This window comes from Empidonax traillii, unplaced genomic scaffold (assembly GCF_003031625.1).
Source record: "Empidonax traillii isolate 1590-97213 ecotype Southwest subspecies unplaced genomic scaffold, ASM303162v1 scaffold15:size5535645, whole genome shotgun sequence".
In the NCBI taxonomy this organism is placed as follows: Eukaryota; Metazoa; Chordata; class Aves; order Passeriformes; family Tyrannidae; genus Empidonax; species Empidonax traillii.
Window position 1 is genome coordinate 97,332 of NW_020955208.1, and position 23,510 is coordinate 120,841.

General features: G+C 44.5%; 1 protein-coding gene across 4 annotated transcripts in view; it reads left to right on the forward strand.

Moving 5' to 3' along the window:
* ST3GAL3 (ST3 beta-galactoside alpha-2,3-sialyltransferase 3) overlaps positions 1-23,510 on the forward strand; it is a 131,516-nt gene that overhangs the window by 73,030 nt on the left and 34,976 nt on the right. For all 4 annotated transcript variants that reach the window (XM_027892547.1, XM_027892559.1, XM_027892555.1 and 1 more), the window contains 3 exons: positions 5,453-5,516; positions 13,270-13,365; positions 17,248-17,434. In XM_027892547.1, the coding sequence (XP_027748348.1) occupies positions 5,453-5,516; positions 13,270-13,365; positions 17,248-17,434 (347 nt within the window). The remainder of the gene's footprint in view (positions 1-5,452; positions 5,517-13,269; positions 13,366-17,247; positions 17,435-23,510) is intronic.

The following is a 23,510-nucleotide window of genomic DNA, read 5'->3' on the forward strand; positions in this document are numbered from 1 at the left end:
AAAAAAGGCCTTAAGGGCTTTCTGGAGCTTACATTTAACGCATGCCAGGTTCTTCTAAAATTGCTAGAGAGGGTACCATGCATGTTCAGTCTTTTTTTTTTTTCTTTTGCTTTGAGTTTTGTGCCTATGCAACACTACATGCCTCTTGTTTTAATGCCATTAAAAATCATCAATGGAATTACTGGGATATTTGGAGGAGTGGCAGTTTTAAGTCCTGTTGTTAGTATAATGTATCTCAAGTAAACCACCTAAATCTGGTACAGCTAATGACCTCAAGAAAACCACTCTTGTATTTACACACAGGTTTTGATTTGGGGACAGATTACTCGGTTGTCTTTGAGAGCCAGTTCACATGGGGTTTTTTTGGTGGTGGGGTTTGTTTTTTGTGGGGTTTTTTGGGGTTTTTTGGTTTTTTTTAGGTTTTTTTACTGCTAAGTTCAGGAAGTCTTTGTAGCTGCTTTTTCCTGCTTAGACCTTCTAAAGTTAGCTGATCAATAGTATAAAGAAGTGGTGCAGGGAGTTTCAGACACATCGTGGTACCTGTTGTAATCAGTGGATTCCCAGCTTCACTAAAATGGAAATAATGTTGTGTGTCTGTAGCTGGACTTGGTGTTTCTGGAAGAGAGCTGGAGAACAGGGTATGTGGTAAGACTTGGGTCCATGGCCTCGTGCTGGGCACCAGGGTGGGAAATCAGAGTGGGCTCTAGCAGGGTCATCCCAGAGCACGTGGCATGGGATTGTGTCCAGACAGTTCTTGAATATCTCCAGTGAGGGAGACTCCGCAGCCTCTCTGGGCAACCTGTTCCAGTGCACGGTCACTGCACAGTAAAGAAGTTCTTCCTCATGTTCAGGTGGAACTCCCTGGGCTTCAGTTTCTACCTGGTGCCTCCTGTCCCACTGCTTGGCACCGCTGAGCAAAGCCTGGTGCATCCTCTTGTCCCTTCAGACATTGATGATGTCCCCCCTCAAGGCTGAACAGGCCCAGCTCTCTCAGCCTTTCCTCATGAGAGAGATGCTCCAGTCCCTAAATCATCTTTGTTGCTCTCTGCTGGACCCCCTCCAGGAGCTCCACGTCTCTCTTGTCCTGAGGAGCCCAGAACTGGACACAGCACTCCAGGTGGAGCCTCACTAGGGCTGAGTAGAGTGGCAGAATCACCTCCCTTGACTTAAGGTAAAGATCATTCATCAAAAGATGTAAAAAGCCTTGATGTGAAAGTTCATTCCTCAGCTCCCATGTGGAGGGAGATCTTAAGGTAAGAAAATCCTGAAGGAGGAACTTTTTACAGAGATGAACATTCAGGTAGTGTATAGAAAAAGGTGTATGCACTGGGCTTGTGCTTACAGCTTGTTTGTAAACATTGCAGTTTGTTTAATCCATAGCATTGGTAGCGTTCGGTTTTCTCTCCCCATGAGGCTGACACACACGTGGCGTTCTGTTATCGTGGGACGGGGACCTGCCTGTGGAATCTCCTTGGGTGCTTCAGGGATGTCACCCAACCTCACTCTGGGCAGTCTGTTCCCAGAAGCTGATGCTGATGCCCAGCACCCTGCAGAAGCGATGGCAGCTGGGGGACCACCTGTGGAGGAGGGCACTGGCCACGGCTCACCGGGCAAACACGCAGAACTGCAGCAGCACACTGTCCCCTGACCCTAATGCACAGTATACAGATACTTGCTGCTGGCAATAAGGGCGTGTGGACTCGCTGTTTTTTGAGGAAGATGGCTAGTATAGAAAACTTGGAAAATTACAAGCTCTTCTCTTGGCTACTTGAGCATCCCAGTGTGCTTTCTAGGCGAGACCCTGCCAGGTGCCTGCAGCAACCCTCTGGGGGAGAAAGGTCTCCCATCTTTTTTTACTGATACAAGCAAGAAACTTGTACATTAGAAACAACAATTTTAAGTGTTGTTGACATTTACACTGAAGGTCTTTTCCACTCCTTCACATAAAAAGGGCTAGAATCGGGATTTAGGCTTGTTCTCACTGTGTGGTCACTGCCTGCCTGATTTCTAACTTTTTACTTTTTCCAAATGTCTGAAAATTTCGGGGTCAACCTGAAGTCAAGATGTACTTGGGTTCAGAGAAATCATGCAGTCCTGAGCTGGCTTTTGAATCTTCTGATGATATAAGGCAAAGTTGATAGAATATGTCAAGATAACTCAGGATTCTTAGATAAATGCAGTCAACTCCTCTAGATGGGAGGAAAAATGTGCAGAGGCTTCTTTGTTTTTATAGTAATAGTGTATGCATAGTGGCTGATAGATGAATGGGGTTAAATAATCTCCCACACTCCCCAGTGAGCTAAATTCTCCATGACAAGAAAATAATAAACAAGCTATGGCTGCAGAAAACTTCAGTAGATTGCTTGCCATAGTGATGTGTTCATTATTTAATAATGAGAGAAAGTGAGGGTGAAAATGCAGGATATTGACGTTCATTTCCATTAGTTTGTCATTAAAGTGTACCAGACATATGTGAAAAACACAGAAGTCAAGAGGGCTGTCCAAAGATGAGACCTTTTGCAGAGGGCTCCCTGTCTAAGAGCCAAAGACCTTATTCTGTTCCTAGTTATGTCATTTACTTGCCTCACGTACTTCAGCAAGTTTGATTCCCTCAGAGGATAAAGATTTTCGCTGCTTTCAAAAATGAGAACAGGTGGAGGACCTGAAAATGTGAATTCAGGAATAGGCATGTGTGTTCACATGTGTGTGTGTGTGTGTGTTTATGTACTACCTTAGAGCCTTTGACTTGCAGGAGCTGTATAAAAGCCACATATTTTTACTGTTGGAATGAGTTCTGTTGGAATGAGTTCTAGAAGCTCCTTCAGGAGGAGGTCTTGTCTTTCCATCCTGGTGCCAGAGGCAAGGGGCCAAGTGCAAATACCCACCTTAGCAGCAGTGCAGTGAACATCTTCTAGTAAAGTTCCTGCTCTTGGCCCCAGTGAGGGGGCTAGACTAGACGAACTCGGTGCCACGTTCATTCCTGCTGCGAGCGGGCACTTGGCAGTGAGGTACTTCTATTGAGCTTCATCCAGCAGTTTTGAATGATAACACTGTGATTTGTGCAGCTTCCAAACCTTTTGGATGCCATGGGTTGTTGGACTGTGGGGGCTGCTGAAGGGATGTCTCCTGTTGGGCCGTTCATAATCTGTGCTGAGTGCTCTATATTGCTGTTCGCTCTGTTTTGCTCTTTCCTCTCTGGATGATGGGAATGGGAAGCGTCTCTGTTCCAAATACTGCCATAGCCACTCCTAAAGGAGTTGTATTTGATTCCTGAGCGTTCACTATGAAGGCATTACTAATTAGCTGGCAAGATGAGGAAACCCGAATTATGTGAGTGCATTACTCAGCTGTATTATTTTAATGTGCTTTTTAAAATAGTCTATCGGATGGTCTCCAAGTAGTGCAGGGTGTGACTTGTGGGTGGTAGAGCAAACCTGGCATAACAAAGGCTTTGGTGATGGGAGGTTGCAGCCCTTGGCATGCAAAGCTTTGATCTCTTTTCTGAGACTGTGGGAAAACAAGGGCAGTAACACATACTGTCCAGTAAGAGTCAGTGTATGAGACAGGCCAAGGAGAGGGCTGTGGCATGGTGCCATTAGAGGTCACAGCAACCTCTATGTGGCAGATTTAGGGAAATAGCATTCCTGTTGGAGACAGGGAGCCTGCTGCCTATGCATCAAAAGAAATTCCTCACGTGGAGGAAAATTAAACAACACCACTATTTTGTTATCAAAGTAACTTGCTCTTACCCTTATAAATTGCCTCTTCCCTTACTCCACTCCAGAATATGATCTTCTGAAAGTAATCCCGCTTTTCAGCTTGTAATGGTTGGCAGAGCCCGTCACTGATACCGTGTCAAAAACTTCCCCAGATCTCAAAGTAACTGTCAGAGTTTTCTATTTCTCACCTTCGTTTGTCTGCCTTTTGTGTCTCACCAGCTTGTTGTCAGGTTCAGAACTGTTTGGCCCGTGGGCTGCCTCGAGCTGCTGTGTTGGTCCCACACAGTCCCAGTCCTGTAGTTTCTGTGGAGGGATGCAGTAAATAAGAGCAGAACTCTTTACTTGAAAGAGTCTCCCCAAACTGTGCCCATTGCAGTAAGTGCGTGCCCATCAGAAAAGCTATTTAAGTTCAATGTAAAAAATCACTTGATGTCAGTCTTCTTAATGTTCCTGGTGCCATTTTTAATCTTTTGTAAAGGAATGAGACTTATTTATTCGTTTCAATTGATTGTTTCCTAAGAACTTGTGGACTAGTTGGCTGATATGTTTAAGGGAAGGACATGATAGATATTTACAATCTCCCAAGCCAAGTGGAAGGCCATCAATTCTTCACAATCTTTTCCCCTGTAAATGAAGCTCAGAGAAGCCAATTCAGTATTGGGAAAGGGAAGTGATTGGAACTCTGTGTGGATCGAGGAGAATTCTGAGCTCATGGAAGAGAAATCACTGAGGGTTGCCAGATATAAGGGAGCTATACCTGACATGCAAAATCCCTGAATTGAAAACATTTAAATGGTAGAAGAGGATTTCAGGGAAATGTTATATCTGTTTGCTTTGGGTTTGTGCTTCTCTTAGGCATCTGCTTAAGTCCACAGTTAGAGTCAGGATTTGGAAGCAGATGGACTTTTTTTCAGACATTCTGAAGTTGCTGGTGCATTTGTAAATCCAGACTAGCCAGAGCATTGCTGCTTTTTGGCCCTGGACGGGTCATGGTAAAGGAGTTTGGACCTTTTTGGGGGAGAGAGGTGGTAAAGTTAGGGAAAAATGACAAAATATAGAGGGAAGCAGACTCAAAAATTTCCATAGCTGATAGAATTATTGTTGTGTAATGATTGTGCTACTGCAGTTTAATGCATTGAATTTGTGTGTGTGTCTGTGCTTGCATATCTTACACCATCTGGTTGCTGCAGCATTCACTGAGTATCTGCAGGCTGTGGTTCCATGGGCATCTCTTTAAGCAATTATGGTGGTTTAATTGAAGAAAGACTGAGAAACTGAACCTAAACCAAAAGTAACCCAGGAGAATAAAAAGCATCAGTTTTAACTTGGTTCTGTTCCTGCATCCAATTCGCCACTCAGCTGCATAAAAGCCTGTCTGAAGGCAAGCACTGACGGTGATACTGGCCTTTCCATGTCTGAAGTGTTTGTTAAACTGCCATCTCAGGGAGGTGGGTATGAAATCACTGCTATAAACTGTACTGTGCTTGTTCCCTGTCACACTCTCCATACAAGGCAGTGGCACACTGCACCAGAATTTGGCACATTACATGCCTTTACAGCCCATGTGTGAAGGTCATTGTCTTGAGAAAATAGGAATATGCAAGTGTTTATTCCTAATGAGAACCTTATTTCATTTCCTCTGAGTAACTGCTTCAGATGCATTACGTCACTTTGGTTTTCATTTTCATTAGAAGTGAGAACTTGTTCCTAATGTTCTCTTCCTTTCTCCCCAGATAATCTGATCAAAGCCATCCTGTCAGCAACCAAAGATTACCGTCTAACTCCAGCTCTTGACAGGTAAGAGGAGACCTTTTAGAATAGAAGGAGTAGAAGTCACTCTTTTCCATGTGTCCTACATAAATTTTGTTAGACATTTTTGCCAGATACTTTTGCCAGTAAATTTGGCCATGTTTTGTAGGTAGATCAGGAGCTGGAAACTGAGTCCTCTTTCCAGTAAGTCTCTAAATGCTGGAGACCTCTGCTCAGTCAAACATAAGTAGCAGAAAGCTTTTGACTGTTTCCTAATCTTTTGTTTCATATATTGTTACAAGACATGCTCATTCCCCTTTTTCAAATAAGTAAATAGCAGATTTTCAATAAACACATTGTAGTTTTCCAGCCTTTCTGACAAAACAACACGATCACAAGAAACTCTTAGAGGGAAAGAAGGGACTGGCTCATTTCAACAATATTTTTCACTGATACCCCACTCGTAAAGCAGGAATGTGGGGTTGTGTTGGCCAAGCCTGTGCTGGGGCCCTGTGGTACTTGAATTCAACCTTTTAGAAGAAGCTTCTTTGATTCTTCAGTCCTATTGTAGAGGTTGCTTCTGAAACTCAATGGCATGTTTACAATCCAGCTTTCAAGTGATAGTCCTTTAGTCTTTGCTGTCCTTGCTTTTCTGTCATTCTGTCCCTTTGCCCCGGAGTTTTGGTTTAGTGTCACCTCCTGGATTAGGTGCATTTTTTTTCAGAAGCTGTCAGAGGTTTTTCCTGGAACATGAGCTCTTTTCAAAGTCCTGGTACTCCTTCTTTCCAGTGGTACTTGAACCTGGGCTAACAACACAGTTCCTGCTTTCTAAACACACTGGGCTTGTTTCCTGGCCCAGCTCCCCCCTCTGCCCACTTTTCCATGACAAAGCTCGTAAGCTTTTCCAGCCTTTCCGTAGGTCACCTCATCTCTCCTGTCGATTGCAGAGCTTGCCTGCTGTAGTTAGAGTTGGGAGCTACTTTCTATGTGAAAGTTTATTCTTAGTCATTCACAGTCTATGTGCTAATTTAGGTTTCTTTGAAGTTTGCCTTGCCTCACAGCAGTGCCGGGCAGGGTTAGCCTTCAGACTTCGGATTAATTTGAGAAATTATGTCCAGAAGGCAAAAATCATTTCACAAATGACCTTCTTAGAGATTTTGCACACAACTGAGTCTCATCCATCTGGGGTTTATCTCAGCTCTGGTTGGAGAGTTAAGATTTTAATCTGTTGAAAAATCCACATATAGACTCTTTCAGAAGGTTGCTCATGGGAAATTAGTGTTAATGACAGAGGGCAGGTGGAAGATTGTTGCAGTGAAGGTTAATGTAATTGTGACCCTTGCTGCTCACCTGTTTTTTGAGGAGTAGAATGTTTCAGGTTTTCTAAAAGTAATTTCTCAGGAGGCTGTGAAACACAACCACTCCAACATGAGCTGCTCACTTTGGTTAGTGTTCTTTAGAATGGTTTAGTGCAGAGATAGGAAAGACCTAACACTCAAGCCACATGAAATGTATGCAAAGTCCCTGAGACACCAAACACAAATGAGAGCTGGGGAACAGGCTGGACATGTATTGCTGTGGTATTGCAGTAACAAAGTTTGGTGGTGTGTAAACACACTTATCTCGAGGAAGTTCTCTGTTCCTGGGAATTGTTGTGATAGAGGCCAATCAGTGGATGTTGGTTGTGTAGTACTTCACTGTCAAATGCCTCCCAAAGCCCTTCCAAGTGAGCAGTTCTTAGGAAAGTTAAAAATTGAATTGTATATGAGAGACAGGCTTGGGATAGCAAACCACAAAGTGAGAGCCCAAAGGAGCGTGCAGCAGAGGGATTATTAGAGAGAGAGCTTGGGTACTGTAGGGGGTGTTAAGGCTGCCACAGTGCTACCCTGGGAAACCTGCTTGGTGAGTAGGGCATGGATGAAGACTTGGGTATGGTTCCAGAAATGTTCCTCACTGTGGTTCTCCACGAATTCCAGCACTGGCTGCAATGGGCATCTGCCATTTTGGATTCCAGAAGAGCTGACAGAGCAGACTGGTGAAGGAAGGTTAGATGAGGACATCTTGTCTCAAGCTCAAAGCACAGCCCAACAGTTCCTCTCTGTGACAGCTCCGGTGTGGTGGGAGCAGAGCCTTGAGGTTTGATTCCCCCCCTTACTGCTCACTGGTCAGTGCTAAAGGCGAGACCTCTCTCTCTCCTTTGCTCACCACCTTGGAGCAACTGGAGAGGGCCTGACTTAAGGGACCTTGAAAGGTCCCTTCCAGCCCAAACAAACCATTCTTGGTTCTGTGATCAAGGGCTGAAAAAATGCTTTGTTGGGGAAGCGTTAGGTAAGAGACACGGCTCAAATCTGTAAGGAAAAAGGGCTTCAGACTTGGGAGATCTTGTGAACCCTTCCACTTGTAGGCTCTCAGAAGTCTAGTGCGCTGATTTTAGAAGCAGGGAAAAAGGCTGCAGGTTCACCCTCTCTTCAAGATGGGATCACACCAACATTTTCCCTGTTGGCAAAGCCAGTCTGAGAATCCAATCCTGCCCTTCTCCTTGTGCTGCTGCCATGGTTCGGAAAGGGACTTTAAAGTGGGTCAGTAAAAAGATTCCAGTTTACGACTTTTTTCTTTTAACCCAGGTCATTCCAGTGGCCTCATTTCCACAGAGATGAGTTCCGGAGCTGTGTGGGCACAGAGCTGTAACGGCAGAAGGAGAGGCAGAGGGCTGGGGTGGGTGGGGAGGGTGAGCGCTGCCCAGCCCTCTGGAACAAATGTTCCTGTAACTATAGGCTTGAAGGCAGCTCTCCCAGGGGGAAGGGTGGGAGAGGCAGGAAAGGTGAGGTCAGAGCAGTGCGTGAGAGCACTGGAAGGAAAGAGAGGATTAGAGTTGTGTGGTGGAGGATCTACACCGAGCCTTTGGTCTCGTCCCTACCCAGGCTTCACCGTTTCTGTCCTCCTTCACGAAGCTGGTCCTTGAGATGTTACGTTCACTTGCCTCTCATAAGCCCTGGAAATGAATTTGTTTGTTTGATTGTCTCTGTGACAAAGGGCATCCTGATGCACCTTTCCTGACACGGTGTACTGACACGGTGCTGAAATGAGGCAAACGTGATCCTTCCGGGTGGTGCGTACACCTTTCATCATCCCACGGCAGCTTTGCCAGCTCACTTCAACTAATCCCTGCATTGTGTTATAACTAGCAACAGCTGGAGGGCATGTGCACAAAGGCTATAGTTCACACCTGTAACACAGTGTAAGTGGTGCCCTGCTTTCTTAGCTCTCTTCATGACTCCTTACTGTGGCACCTTTGTGTTGAACAGTAACCTGCTTCTGCTTCAGGACAGGAGGCAGGAAAAGCTGCAGTGGTGTTTGGGAGGGTAGTTACAAGCCAGCTCTGAGCTTTTCTGAAGAAGATTGGAGGTGCAGGGGACTTCCTTTGGAATCTCTGACCTCTTCCTTCGGAGCTGCCGTGTCTTTCTCCGTAGTACAGATGTTGGTGGGCCTCATCTTTGACACTTCATAGTTCTCCTGCCCTCCACTGACTTTTCCAAGCCCATATATATTGTTGACATTTTCACTGCTTCCTTTAGTGGCTCATCCAGTGGCCTGTCCCTCATTCTGCAAATGGGTCAGGGCTTGGTTTCTAGTTCCACAGCCCTTCTGCTGGCTGGACTTCAAGGGATTCGGGGGTTAAATCTCTCTGGTGATGACATGTAGATTTCCTATGAAAAGTCATAAATATAAAAACCTAACTGACCTTTTTGTATTGCCTCCAGGTGGTAATGAAGGAAAACTGAGAGTCTGAGCTTATGACTAACACAGTCTTTACTAATGCAGGATATAAACTGAGCAAGTCAGAAAGGAATTTGATAAAACAGGAGAGATGTGTCCCCCTCTGGCTCGGGTTGATAGCACCCACTTAAATAGCAGCAGCCAGTTCAAACCAGAATATGCTAAGCCTCCCTAAGCACCAGTTACCCTAAAGATGTTTTTTAATTATTCTGTTATATCTTTCCTCAAAGCCTTCAGTTCCAAAGTTGCGTAAAGGAAGGCTTTGTGGTTTCTCTCCCCTGACAAATCCCCTAAAGTGCTTTGATAAGGGAGGAAGAGGAAGTATGATTCTGTGAATTGCTACAACGCAAACACGTGTTTACAGTGCTATATTGTTCAAGGAAATCTGCGTGAATCCTGGTTTTGGTGTAGATGAACTCAACCTTGGAGTATCTGTGTCAAAGAGTCTGTACATCTGGCCGCAGCTCCCAGCTCGGGGCTCTAGGGAAAGTCTGTCTGTGGAAAGTCCGTGACCCTCCTTCATACCACCCTGGTAGCAAACTGGAACCTGGGCTGTGTCCCCTGTGTTCAGTCCCTGAGCCCTCCTGGAAAAGAAATAGAGCTTTGATGTACTTTGTAAACAAACATTAAGGTGTTTGCACACTTCTTTGTGGAGAAACAATTGAGCTGTAACTGATGCTGCTTGCACGGTGTGTTTCTTCAGCCAGAAGCTTGCCTGGAGCCAGCAGTGACTGTGTAGGTTTCCCATGCTCAAGCCCCATCAGTGGAGAGAGTTTGAAAGAAATTTAAGCTGCTAGAAGATCAAAGATTAGACCTTAGGGTCAGAAAGATACTGATGAAAAATCTTATCTGCAGACATAGGGAAAAAGGAGAACACATTTAAATGTGTCAGGACCACAAGGGTATGAGGGTGGCTCAGGCACGAGGCTGGGCAAAGGTGATTAACCTATCAGTTATGAAGAGTAAAAGCAGAACCATTCACTTAAGCACTTGTTTCATTTTTGGGGATAAAAATAGAATGATGTTGTCCCATTTTAGAGTAACAAATACTTTGTGTATTTTTTATTAGTAACTGCAAGGATATAAAATGACAATTATATGTCTTTCAAGGTAAGCACTGAAGAGTGTTTAAAGATTTTTTAGTTTGTAGTGCTGTTTTCCTTTTAACCCTTCTGGGAATGTTTGATAGAACAGCAAATGTTGTGCCACTTTTGGAAAATATGGGAGACGATAAAATGATGGCTGTAAGTTGATTAGCTTGGTTTTGCAGGAAAAATCCTGGAAAGTTAGATCTGGGACAGAGCTTGAATGACAGCATAACTGATGTGAGTTGCTTTGGGTTTGTGGAACTGAAATCTTGCCATGTAGAGGATATATTTTTTAGGTGAACTAGAACCTTAAATGATAAAGGTAACCTTTTTGAGACAGGCATTAGTTATTAGTCTCAGTCTCCATTATATGCTGATTCTACACTACACCATTTAGATATATCCTTTTTAGGAATGGGACAGTCACATAGCTTTAGAAAGTTACTATCAGGGTTGAGAATTAATCCTTTAGTGACACTTCTGTTGTAGTCCTGCTGGCAAGTATTTGCAGGGGCTAAAACCAATCTGGAGTAAATGTAAAATTACACTAGAAAAATTTGCCAGAACCAAAGACTGGGAAAGTAAGGAGTAGCAGGGCCATGTCAGTCTTGACCTTTGCACGGGATCCTTCTCTGAACAGTGCTGTACTGGAGCCAAATTAAAAATCAGACATCACAGGGGTGACAACACAGATGATGTGTACAAGAGGAGGATTATATTCTGCAAACCAGTAACTATAAAAAGATGATTGGAATGATGTACGTAGAGTCTCTCTGTAAAAGGGACTCTGCTTTGAGCAGCACAAGCTCCACGTGCTGGTCTTCCAGATTCAATGCTTCAGAGATCTGGGGAGAAGTTGAAAATTGTTCAGAGAGGTACCCCAAGTGTGAATCAAGACCTAGGAGAGCTGCCATACTGTGCAAAATGTGATGAGCTTGCTCCAGTTGGTATGGCCAGTGGAAGATTAAAAATGGGCTTTGATCGATCCACAGGTACTGTGTGGGAGCAGGGCCATGAAAAGCTGCTGGAGCAGCTTTGGCTGGTGGAACTGGTTCTTTTACCTCATGTGTGGCAGTTCATGCCCTCCAGCCTGACCCACGAGGGGCAAATGTTTATATGCGTGCAGATGTGGAAGGGACTACTGACAGTAGATGGTGCTTTAATTTAGCAGAAGAGCAAAGACTGTGATTAAGTGGTTTGAGGCTGGAACAAGCAGATCTGTATTCAAAATTGGTAAGAGCTGCCATCCTAACACAAGTGGGAGGAGGATAGAGGGGAGTCTCCGTAGCTTGCAGCCTTTGGATTTTGGCATGGTATCCTTCTTCAGAAGAGAAAATTAAGAAAAGTCATGGCTGAGAGACAACTGAGTAGAGAAATTACAGTATTTCACCTGGCAGTCTGCTGTTGAGGAGGTCAAACTTAATCATAAGAGTGTATTTCCATCTGAAATGTCACTTGGCCAGAACTGTCTATTTTTCCCTTCTTTTCCTTAAAGATAATGACAAAGCTGTAACCACCTTTGTCATTTTTTTAGGTGTACTCGGGATTGACTCTTTTACTTCCCCTTTTGTCACAATATACTGCCTGAACCAGATCTTGCCTCTGCTTTCCCCTTGTTGCCAGAACTGTTTTGTTGGGGTTTTTTTTTGCTGTGCCATCATCTATAAAATTCTTTCTCTGTTGTGGTTTGATTATCACAAACATCTATGCTTCTTCAGCCTTAGGGACACTGGGGGCTAACATGACCATCTGCTTGAGGATGTTTTTTGCTTTTGGAAAGGCTCAGATACGCAGGGAAACTTTTTCTGGGCAGGGGAAGCTGTTCCAGAGCATTTCTTGGTGCTGTTAATTCTGCACGTGTCTCCAGCTAATGGCTCTGTCAGCAGAGTGACCCTCAGTGGTTTAGCTGAGTCTTTAAGTGCACTCCAGCCCTGCTCTGCAAAGAGGGACCCCTCGTAAGTAGAGCTTTCCTCGTGCTGGCTCTTTAGACTTATCACAGAGAGGACAGCCTAGAAGAGCCCAGCTGAGTGTGCCTGGGACGAGGAAGGCTGCCTAGCCCAGAGATCTGCTCCAAACAACTGACTGCCTTGGACCCTTTCCGAAAAAGGCTCTGCAGACACGTATTCCTTCAGTGAACTACCAGAGGTGGAGGCACACTGCCAGAAGAGCCAGCTGCGTTTGGGATTAGATGGCTGGAAAGAAGTCCTTTCTCTGTCTTCAAAACAAGATCACTTTTTAACATCTGCTGCTTCAGAGAGTTCTTGTGACTCAGGGTTCCACAAGAAACTGTTCTCCTCCTTCTTTTTCCTGTTACTTTTTCTTTCTAATTAAGGTTATTTTCCTTCCCTTTCCTCACCTATTGTGTCTCCAAATATGTTTCCTACTGGACAGGAGTGGGGAGGGGAAGGGGGTGTCTTTTTTCTCTCCCTTTAGTGGGGTTTTTTTTTGTCTCTTGAAGTCTCGTGATAACAGCAGCAATTTTGCTCTCTCCAAGGTGAGCACACCCCAGATAACCTGGCAAGATCTGCCTGCACTCACGAAATTGCTTGGAGAAAAGACTTCCTCACTAAGCCTTTGGTTTATTGTTATTTCAGTGCTGAATGAATGATGAGAAGGTTTAAGTAAACAGATGGGTTTGATTCAAGCCCATCATACCACGGGTGTGGGGGGAGAGGAGCTGCTTGTCCTGACAGCTCATCTCATTAGACCACACGTGGTGTGAGGTGTTGAAAGCAGTTTATCACGTGTAATGCCTGGGCACGATGAGGTGAGCTGGGGATCAAGTGTATCTCTGCCCCCCCCCCCCCCCCTTCCTAATTCTTGATATTTGCAAAGGTTTCCTGTGGTTCTCAGGTGCGTGCAAACTAAATATGTGTGGCTCTGTGTGTTTGAAGTTACGTTACAAAAATCACCTCTTTCCTCTGTTTCTTCCACAGTCTCAGCTGCCGGAGATGTATTATTGTGGGAAATGGTGGAGTACTTGCAAATAAATCATTGGGGTTAAAAATTGATGACTATGATGTTGTTGTCAGGTGAGTCTTTGGCATTATAGTTTTCTTGTCATCTCTTCAGTTTCTGTATCAGTTCACTTGCTATGCAGGCAGCCTCTAACCTGTACCAGTGACAGTGTCCATTTGTATGAAAACATTAACTTATATGGAGGGGGAGAAAAGACAAGAGCATATAAATGTTTGTTATAAATGGTGTTCACATCAAAGGGTAAAGGCACTCCTCAAACATTCCATTTTCCACCGCTGTTTGGGAATGTGGTCTCTCATGTGATCCTGCTTGAACCTTCTCTTCGTAGCTCCTTTCTAAAAGCTGCTGCTTTTTGTGATGCCCTTAGGTGGTGAAGCAGTAACTCAAACTGTTGGATCTGCTCCCAGATGTATCCCCTGGGTAGCTCAGGGGAGTATTACTGGTCGTACATGTGTAGCGTTCCCCAGGAACTGCACTTCACAGCTAGGATGGGAAGGGCTAAGAGTGATGCAACATGGGATGTTAGGGGGCAGAAAGCCTCTATGAGTGAGGACCCAGTGATTACAGGCGCCCTAAAAACTGAGAAGACTTTGCCTCTGTTCACTGCAGATGACAATGTTGAATAAGGGAGCAGAAGCAGAGTGGTGTAGGAGGGGAAAGGACCACAGGCAAAGTCAGGACTTCTTGCTTTGGCTGAGGAGCTGGATCATCGCCATCTCAGAATGCTTGAAAAACGTGCTGATATGTGAAATCACAGGTCTAGTCATAACTCTTAGTAATAAATCTGTCAAGTCAGGGAGGCGTTCTGGGTGACTGGAGATTAACAAACATAATACCTGTACTAATGGAGACTGAGAGAGAGAGTGTGTGTAGGAGGGAGGGGGGGGATGTGCTCTAGGGAGATACAGACCCATTAGTCTGACTTGAAAAAAAAAAAAAAAAGCAGGGCTTTCCAGCAGGTTTTGGATCCTGAGTAAAAAAATATTACAATGGTAAATAGGAAAAGTGGGATAAACTGCAGTGTAAGTTTATAAAAACTGGTTTAACGTAGTCTAAGTCGGCATTTTTTGTCTTAATGAGATAACTGATTTCATGTTAAAGGAAATGTATCCGATATCATCTCTCTGAATTTCAGTCAACTGTGAGATGTGGTGGCAAATAGCAAATTCTTAGCTAAGGTGGAAGAAAGGAAGGGATTAGTAAAAGAATTTAAGTCAGGTATCGTTTAGCATGGTCTGTGTTCTCTCCTGTGTGCCAGTAATGGGCACATGAGGAAAGAACAGAACATACAGAGAGTAATAAATATCCTCTAACTCTGGGCAAAAAGACAAAGAAGACAGACCCCTTTTAGTCTTTTGTTCCTGTGAATGGTTCCCTGGTTCTCCCATCAGTGTGCTGGACACAAGGATGGCTGTTCAGAACAGGACAAAATTTTTACGACGCTTTCCCTAGTCTCACTATCAGTTCTTAGCAAAGAGCTCTTACTACTCGTCATAGACGGGTGACTTGTAGTTATTTGAGCTGAATTAAAAGCAGTTACAGTCTTTTCTCGGGTTCAAAATGTCCAAAAAAGTGGCTAAAGAATGGTTTCAATCCATCTGGACTAAGCCACCCACTAAGATTTACATCAGAAAGTCCACTATTTAATTTCCAAATGAAAAGTTCAACTTCTTCCTCTCCACATCAGTAAATCTAAGTCAGTTTGCAAGCTGGGAGGATAAGAGGGCAGCCGAGCACCTGTGCTGTTTGTGGGGCAGATAAAGAGGAGAGAAGTCAACTGTAAAGGTTAAATGAAGCCAGGTGCTTGGATGTGTATCCAACTGCTTGCTTTACTCCTGTGGAAGCTGAGGAGGTCCCTTGTATTGCAGCATCCTTTTTCACAGGTTGCAAAACTCCTTTGAAGGATCATATTTGGGACAAAGGAAGTGATTTTTAAGGGGAAAATGTGGTACATTTGTGGACAAAGAAGCGATCGAGCAGTACGTGGAGTTTTTTGATGCCCATGTGAGGATTGCTAATTGCAGCGATAAATTTTGTTCTTGCGGTGAACATCACCCAGTCAGTTTTGCCAGTTCTAAAACAGCTTGGAGTGAGTTGGTTACTGTTTTTCCTTAACTAGATATTATCAGATTTCAGTGCAGATGTTATTCCCAGCTGTGACACTGTTTACCTGGCAGGAGCTTCTTGCAGCAGTCAGTCATCAGTATTCTGAAATGCTTCCTTGGAGACAGGGCAAAAACAAGTCTGTATCAGAAAGTCTTGATCAGAACAACACAGGGATTCACCTGATCATGATACTTTAGTGGTAGAATCTTCATGGTGCCACGATTAGGAGTTAGTGTCTCATAGCAGGCACAGACTTAAAAACACTCTGAAACTTCTTACGTGAGAAAACTGCCCATCCATGGGCAGTACGATCAGGCCTGACATCCTAACCTGGGTTTTTCAAGATTTAGCTGTGTTTATAACCACCAGTGTGTCTTGCCTGAGAAGGGGTTCGAGCCGTGCAGCATCACCTTGGTGAACACAGGCTGGGGCTGCCAGAGCTTCGCTCCATTGCCCACACTTTCTTCACACAGTACTTTGTAATATTTGCCTCTGTTTCCTTTACTTTATGTGAGGTCATCTACCCCAAAGACACACAACACCCTAAAGTTTAAATAATGCCCATAAAAAGAGCGGGTGATGTGTGAATGTTCCATCAGCAGCAGAGGAAAGGCAGGGGATCAGGCTGGCAGGGATCACTGTTACTGCAGGTAGTCAGGTCTAGCTACCTCAAAGCGAGGGTTTTTTAAACCATGGAAAAAGACTTCATCTGCTGTATAAATTGTGGTGGTGCTGATTCTTAATTTGCTTTCCCTCCGATATTTTATTCCTAATGATAAAGCAAGTATTTTTACTAAAAGCGCATGGGACTTTATTCCTCTAAAATTTGAATATAGTTTCAGATTTTACGCAGAGATTTTCTTCTACTAAAAAGTTTCCAATGTGAAATGCTTACCCAGGCTGAAAAAGACAAATCCAGATACTCATTAACATTCCTGCACGGCAAAATTTGCAGTCCATAAGCACTTTCCAGTATATTGAACTACACCAAGTCAAGAATGCTGCAATAATTCAAGCAGGCAATGCTGTTCCATCAGGGGCTGCTATTTGATGTCAGCAAGATTTGTATTCCAAGTTACTTGAAACTTCCTCAGCTTTGGGTTTCTAGTTTTGAATAGAAGTTTTGAATAATGTCATGAAAGCCATCGCTGCGGTTCATGCCAAAGCAGTTTGTTTTAACAGAAGTGCAGCTAAATACACAGCCCAGCCTCCTCCTTTGTGCTGCCACTGCAGGGCAGCTCACCCTCCAGATGGGCCAGTTTGGGGAATTAAGCCCAGGAGATTGTTCCCTTGGTTTTGATTTTTTTTTTTTGAGAATTATATCCCTAAACAGCCTCACTGCAGGTAAAATGAGCAGTGTAAGCTCTGGACTGGGGTTGGAGCACGAGACCAGGTTCAGCTCTTTTAAAACTGATGTGGAGCTGCATCATCTCTTTCAGCACAGTCTTAAAGAATCCAAGGGACACATCACAGGAGCAGTGGGATGTTAAAACATTAATGCTTAGTTTGTAACTCTAAATTTGCAAAGACAATTTTTTTTTTCAGTTTCCTTTTCCAAAGCTTCCAGTTCAGTGTAAATCCCAATAGTGGATACGCAGAAATGGTTTGTGTTATATTCAATTATCTATTTTAAATGGCTTCTAATTAAACTGTCGTCACAGTTGGTATAAACCTTCATAAAATGTTTGTGATGGAGAACTGGAAGAGGTAACATTTGCTGCTCTGACAGCTGCTACGGGGAATTCTTGCCCAGCAGTGATTGCTGTGTCATCAACACCCTTGAGTGTAAGTGGGAATCCGTGACAGTGTCTTCTCTGGTTGCCCTGCAGGCTGAACTCAGCTCCAGTGAAGGGCTTTGAAAAGGATGTGGGTGGCAAGACAACACTCCGGATCACATATCCTGAAGGTGCAATCCAGAAAATGGAGCAGTACGAGAAGGATTCCCTGTTTGTTCTGGCAGGATTCAAATGGCAGGATTTCAAGTGGCTGAAATACATTGTTTACAAGGAGAAAGTGGTAAGAACACTTGTCAGCTGACACTGTTGAAGGTCACCTAATTCCTAATGGTGGGCAGATGTGATATCACCATCCTGTTTGCCATGTTTTGGTCTGAGGAGAATTCCTGTGTGTGTGTCCTGCTGCATTTAAGTGAAGACTTTCTTTACCTCCATGAGCTGCAGCTTTAATTATGTTTTACAAAGACATCTCTCTGTAACCTGACCTTGCATCACAGGTGAGGCTTTCTATTCAAGATTTTGTTGGTGTGCACTAGGAACAATGAATTTAATTTTTATTTATTTTAAAGGGTACTTAAAAGGACCAGCTCTTGCGTGGATTTTATGGTCTCTTAGGATTTAGGAGCAGAGGAATGAAAACAGCAATGGCAAGGGGAAGAAGTGGGAGTTTGGGGACAAGGATGTGATGACACAGGAGGGGAGGAGGAGACAACACAGCGCAAATTGTTGAGAAGGCTACAAGCAGACTTAATGTGACCTCCTGAATAGCACAAGCCATTATATTTTGCTCAGTTACTGAGATTCATGGTGTCTGATTGAAGTATCATCCAGGACAACAGTATCAAGTCTAATTTTAAAACACTGAAATGATGAATACTCGGTTTTCCCCATGTAGATATTTTGCCCCCATTGATTGCATTAGTGCTCTTCTGAAGTACGACAGAACTGTTAATAGTCAGGTTGTTCTCTGTAATTCACCCCTCCTGAACGGAATCAGCTTGTGATCAAGGACTTCTCATTCAGTGGATGATTTGTCTTTATCTGCTGGTCACGACATCCAGAATAAATGCACTCTGTTTGGGTATAGTTCTCATTTTACATATCTTATATACCTGTTTTCAAATGTTGCTTTAATGACTTTTCAGCAAGTAACGAGACAAATGGATTAGCATTCGGAGGATGGCATATTGTATCGTGTTTGGAGACAGGGAGAGGAGGTTGGCAGCTCACCACGTACAGAATGGAGCAGTCTGGGAGTATAATTGCACATGGTTGTTACAGAGATGGCCTTAAGGGCTCATACTTTGCTCTTGTCTCATACTGGCACCAACTTGCAATTATTTTCCTGGTACCAGACGGATGAAGTTACCTGTCAGCCTCTGGGCAAGCACCAGTGGGCTTTCGTAACATGAATAATTGAGTCAAAAGTAATTTTCTTTGCTTTATTGTCAGGCTCTTCTTCCTCATTCAGGGGAAGGGAAAACCCTGACACTGTCAGTGCCCTGCAACCTGAACGCAGCTGCAGGGACTCGTGGTGTTTAGCTTGAAGCTCAAAGGATGGGTTGGTTTACTTGAAAACAAATTGAATTTCCACCTGATGCTTGCAGTCAAGTGGTCACCACTAGGTTCTAATGTGGTTTTCCCCTGCTCTTAGAAAGATGCAGCAAATTGTCTGTTAAAACTTGCTGGAAGGCCGAGGAGAGTTGATTGCAGTTGTTTGAACTGAGTGCTTCAGTGCCCAGCTTGGCAGAGAGCAAAAGGAACTGGAGCTTCTTGCATTGCATGTTACTTCAGTGCTCTTGTGATTGGCTCCTTATCCTTCATTTCTTCAGAATAAATGCACTCCTTTTTTTCAGTTCTTTTAGGTGATGTTTTCCAGATCTCTTTAATTCCTGTTGCTCTTTTGAATGCCTGCTGTTAATTCATCTTTTCCTTAAGGAGCAGTGCCCAAAAATGTACAGACTACAGCAAAAAGGGAGAAGCAAACAGCTGCATCACTAGCCTCACAGTTCTCATTCTTTATACATTTACTGTTTTGGCCTTTTCCACAGTGACATGGGAACTGAGTGTTGGGTTCCTTGAGACTCCAGGTCTCAGGAAGAATTGAAGAGCAACCACCTCCCCAACTCAGCACCCTGTGCTTGTGCCGTTGGCTCCTCCTGTCAGAGAGCAGCACTGTGCACTTGTCCCCAACAATTCTTTCTTCCTGAACTCTTCTCCAGTTTGCCAAGTTCCTTTGGCAGAGCTTCCCAGCATACCTGCCATTCTTTCCAGATCCATGTCCTCTGCAGTTTAATAAACGTACTTTTTACTCCATCATCCAGGTTAGTAATGAAAGCACTAAACAAAGTTGGTTCCTAGGCAGAACCCAAAGTAGTAACATCCTCCCGTTTCTCCACTGAGCCCACTGAGAACTCATCCTTGGTAGTTCTTTGGCCACTTCTGAACTTGTATCACAGTAGTATCCTTAATAACAGTTTCGGCATGTTTGTGAAAGTGATCTGTCAGAAGCTTTAGTGAATACCAGTTACATGCCTTCCTTCTCCCCAGTGATAATTTTTCTTCTGTATAAAGAATTTTTTTTAAAAAATAATTTGCTCTTGACAAATCCTCATGGGTTGCTACCCAGTCTTTGTTATTTTGTTCAGGTGCTTACAAATAATTAATCCTGCTATTCTGGGAATTGAAATCATAAATCAGCTCTCTTCCCTTTTTTGCCTTTTTAGGCTAGGCACTGCTTTTGTCCATCTTTCAATCCTTTGACAATCCTACCTTGTTCTACACAAGTTCCCAAAGGGAATCACTAGTGGTTTTTGAGGCTGCTGAGCCACTTCATTGAATACTTTAGGATACTGCCCAAGGGACTGGAAAGCATCTGTCTTGTGCTCTCTAGTCTGATCTCTCTCTATTTGAGGCTGAGATCTTGCTGTCGCTGGCTTTAGCTGCGAGCAGGTGGGTGGCACAGCTGCTTTTTCTGGAGGAAACTGATGCAGAAAGGGCTGTCTCTTAGATGAAATGGCCCAATGGAGAACGGGCAGGGCTACGGGAATAGCACATAGGTGTCTGTTCTGGTAGTGAGTGTTAGCATTTTTTTATCAGTGTGTGGTAAGTTCAAGATGACAAAAGCCTATCCAGTGCTCTCTGTGGAGAGTTTGTTTCTCTCAGCTGATATTTCAGAGAAAAGGGAGTTTCTTCCTTTCCTGGGTTCATCTAGAGGCACTTGCTTGACCTGAGAGGTCTGGTGTGCCACTGTTGCTTATTCCTTATCTGACGTGTTCCTCTGCAAGATTTCATCCCTGCTGCAAACCAGTGATTACAGTCAGGAGCCTGACTCAGGATGGAGAAAAAAAAATAAAAATGGAAGCATCCTGCTAAAAAACACAACTGCTTGGAAGTGGACATATTCCTCAAAAAAAAAAAAAAGTAGGCTGATCTCTGCCCTCTGACATTTCCTTTGCCCGTGACTGTTGATAGAGACTGTCCATGGCACAGTCACAGGTGGGTAGGAGACTTCCTGAATTCCTCCAGACACTTGGAGCTGCTTGGACCTGCTTGACCAGAGATTCTGGGCCAGGTACTTGGATCCTTGGCTTAGCCCTCTCTTAAGTGAAATCAAAGGGAGTTTGTCTGAGAAAGAGTAAATGAAAGGCGAGTGGCTATTTATTGCTGGGTCAGTGGTCAGATAAGCTTATTCTCCCTGCAGCTGAGAGGGATTTGCTCTGTGTTATGTTAGTCTTTTGGCAGCACTTGCATACTGAGAAAGGGGTAAGTGCTTTGTAGAGAGAAGGATTTTCTGGAGATGTTGCGAGGAAAAAGAATCAGTGTAGTGAAGAAGCACCAGCAGAGCAGAGAGGCAGGGGATTTTATGTGTTACACAGTCTGGTATAATGGCCTCCCAGAGATCTGTGTGATGGAGATACTCTATCCGGAAACCAGAGCAGTGGAATATGGACCAAAGAAAAAGCAAAAGCTCAGCTGCTTTTTATTTCCCAGTAAAACAGGAATATCTGGAAGCAAGTAAAAACTTGAGAGAAAACATTATTCTAGAAAAAAGGACAGGTTTGGCTAAATATTCAGCAGCAGCAGTGAAACAAAGGTAGTCTCCATTGTAGAGTTCTGGCTGAGCTGACAGTCCAAATTGTCATTGCAGGAAGTTACAGCAGTACTGTATCACCAGAGAGTGCACAGCTGCCTTTAAGAAGGGGAAGGGTGAGTGAATCTGAGCGACTAAAACCCTGGTAATCTGATTTCAGTCATTTGACAAGCATTAGAATAAACTGAAGGAGAGAATAATTGCACCGGTTGCGACTAAAAGGAGTCTGGGATGGAGAAAAGGTGACATGGTTAGCAGAGGGGAGTATTGCACCATGCTGACCTAATATGTCACTGTGCAAGTGGAAAGGACGTGAGTTGGAGTCCCACAGCCTGCAATCTCATGAGCTCATGGATGCTGCAGATCTCATGAGCTCATGGATGTTGCAGAAGGGTCACAGATGTGGGTTGTTCGTGCGTCTGCGGTGACTGGTCTGGCAGTGCTGCCTTGGAGTCATTGCTGCAAGAGCCTGCTGACACTGCCAGGCACCCTGATGAAATGACTGCTGCCAGTGCATCCCCAGAGAGGGGCAAGCCTCTCAGAACAGTTGCACTTTCTCCTGGACTGTTCTTTTTGCCAAGAGACGTTACCTGTGTTGTGATCCACCCTGCTGCTTCCCACTTCTTGTACCCCTCCTGCATCACCCTGGGTCTTCTGAGTACCCAGAGCACCAGTGGAATTACAGGGGGAGGGAGATTTGGTCATATATTGCTCTTAAAAAAGTTTCTCTGATGCATGGAGAGTAGATGCTTCCTGAAAAAAAAAACTGGGAATTTACAAGCTCCAGCTATGCAAACCAGCCATCTCAGCCTGGTGCTGAGGCCAATTCCAGGGTGGTTTCTTGCCCATCGTTAGTGAATCAGAAGGAGCTCTCTTGCTTGCTAGGGCTCACTTCCCTGAACATCTGGCACACGGCGGTAAAGCAGCCAAGTGAGGGCAAAGGTGTCACTGGAAATTGGCAGCTCACAGGCTTCCTCCTCGTGTAATAATGAGCCTGCGGATGATTCCGGCGGGAATCTCTGCGGCCTCTGCCAGGAGGAGTCACTTGTGCAGTAAAGCCCCTGCGGCACCTCCAAATTCTCTTTGATAGTGAAAGTCATAGGAGCAAGTGAGCACCTGCCTGCCAGCGTGGCCAGGCTGGGTTGTCTGTCCCTTGCAGGGGCTTGTCTTTGACAGCTTGCTCACCACACAGCAGTGATGCCGTCCAAAAAGCAGTCCTCCTCCTCCTCCTCCTCCTCCAGCGGTGGGCACGGCATAACTCCTCCTCCTCTTTCACAGCATGTCACTGCTGCTTAGGGGGGGATCTCCTGGATGTGGCAGCAGGGGAGGTTTTATTTAACCTTTTGTTTGGGGACTACATTTTTGTGTGAGCAGCTTACTTCTGGTCCCTCTAAACTGTGCGTTACGATACCCTCCTGGTGTGGTCAGTGTTAACTGTGCTAGAGCCAAGGCCAGACTGCTGCCAGAGCCTGTGCTGTCTGCTGAGCTTTTGTTTAGAGCTCCTCTTCTTCCATTAGTTAATGGCCTTGTCACGCTGCATGTTTGCTAGGGCAGACTGTGAACGTCACAGCCCTAGAGTTCGCTGCGGATTCCTCAGATTCTGAAGCAGCCTTACCTGTGGGCTGTTTTACATCCTCAAAAAAAACCCAAAAAACTTGGGAGCCATCATGCTCCTCCTGTCACCTTCAGGAAAACAGTGAGGCTGTGAATCTGTTGTTGCTGTCCAACCCCAAGTAAAGCTTCATTCACGTGTGTGCATTTTCAGCTTGTTTGGAGCTTGAGACCAGCATTTGAGCAGGTGATTTCTCTGAGTCTCAGACAGGGAGACAGAACCTGCTCCTTCCAATGCTGTCCCTTGCCTTTGGTGACAAATGGAGTGGCCACTACCACTGGCAGATTCACTCCAGAGTTTGCTTCTGGATTGCAAATATTTTCTTTCCCTTTTCTCCTCCTGGGGACTTGTTGCTTTAATTATCTTGTGTGCAGCTGATCTTTTCAGGTTTTGAAGGACTGTGGGAGAGACATGTGGGATGATTCTTGGGACAGCATTCTAGTTTGGTGGAGCTCTAAATCCACCACTAGTTGTCTTAAAGCATTAAGAATGTAAAGCTTGGTTGCAGGTTTGTGGTGCCTCATCCTGGGCTGAAACACAACTCCAGCCCACCTGCTTAGAGATGTGCCTGGGCATTGCCTCGTGTCTGCATGCTCTCTCCCTGGACTCAGCTGAAAGGGGACAGAAGCTGGACATGCTGCTCCATCATAA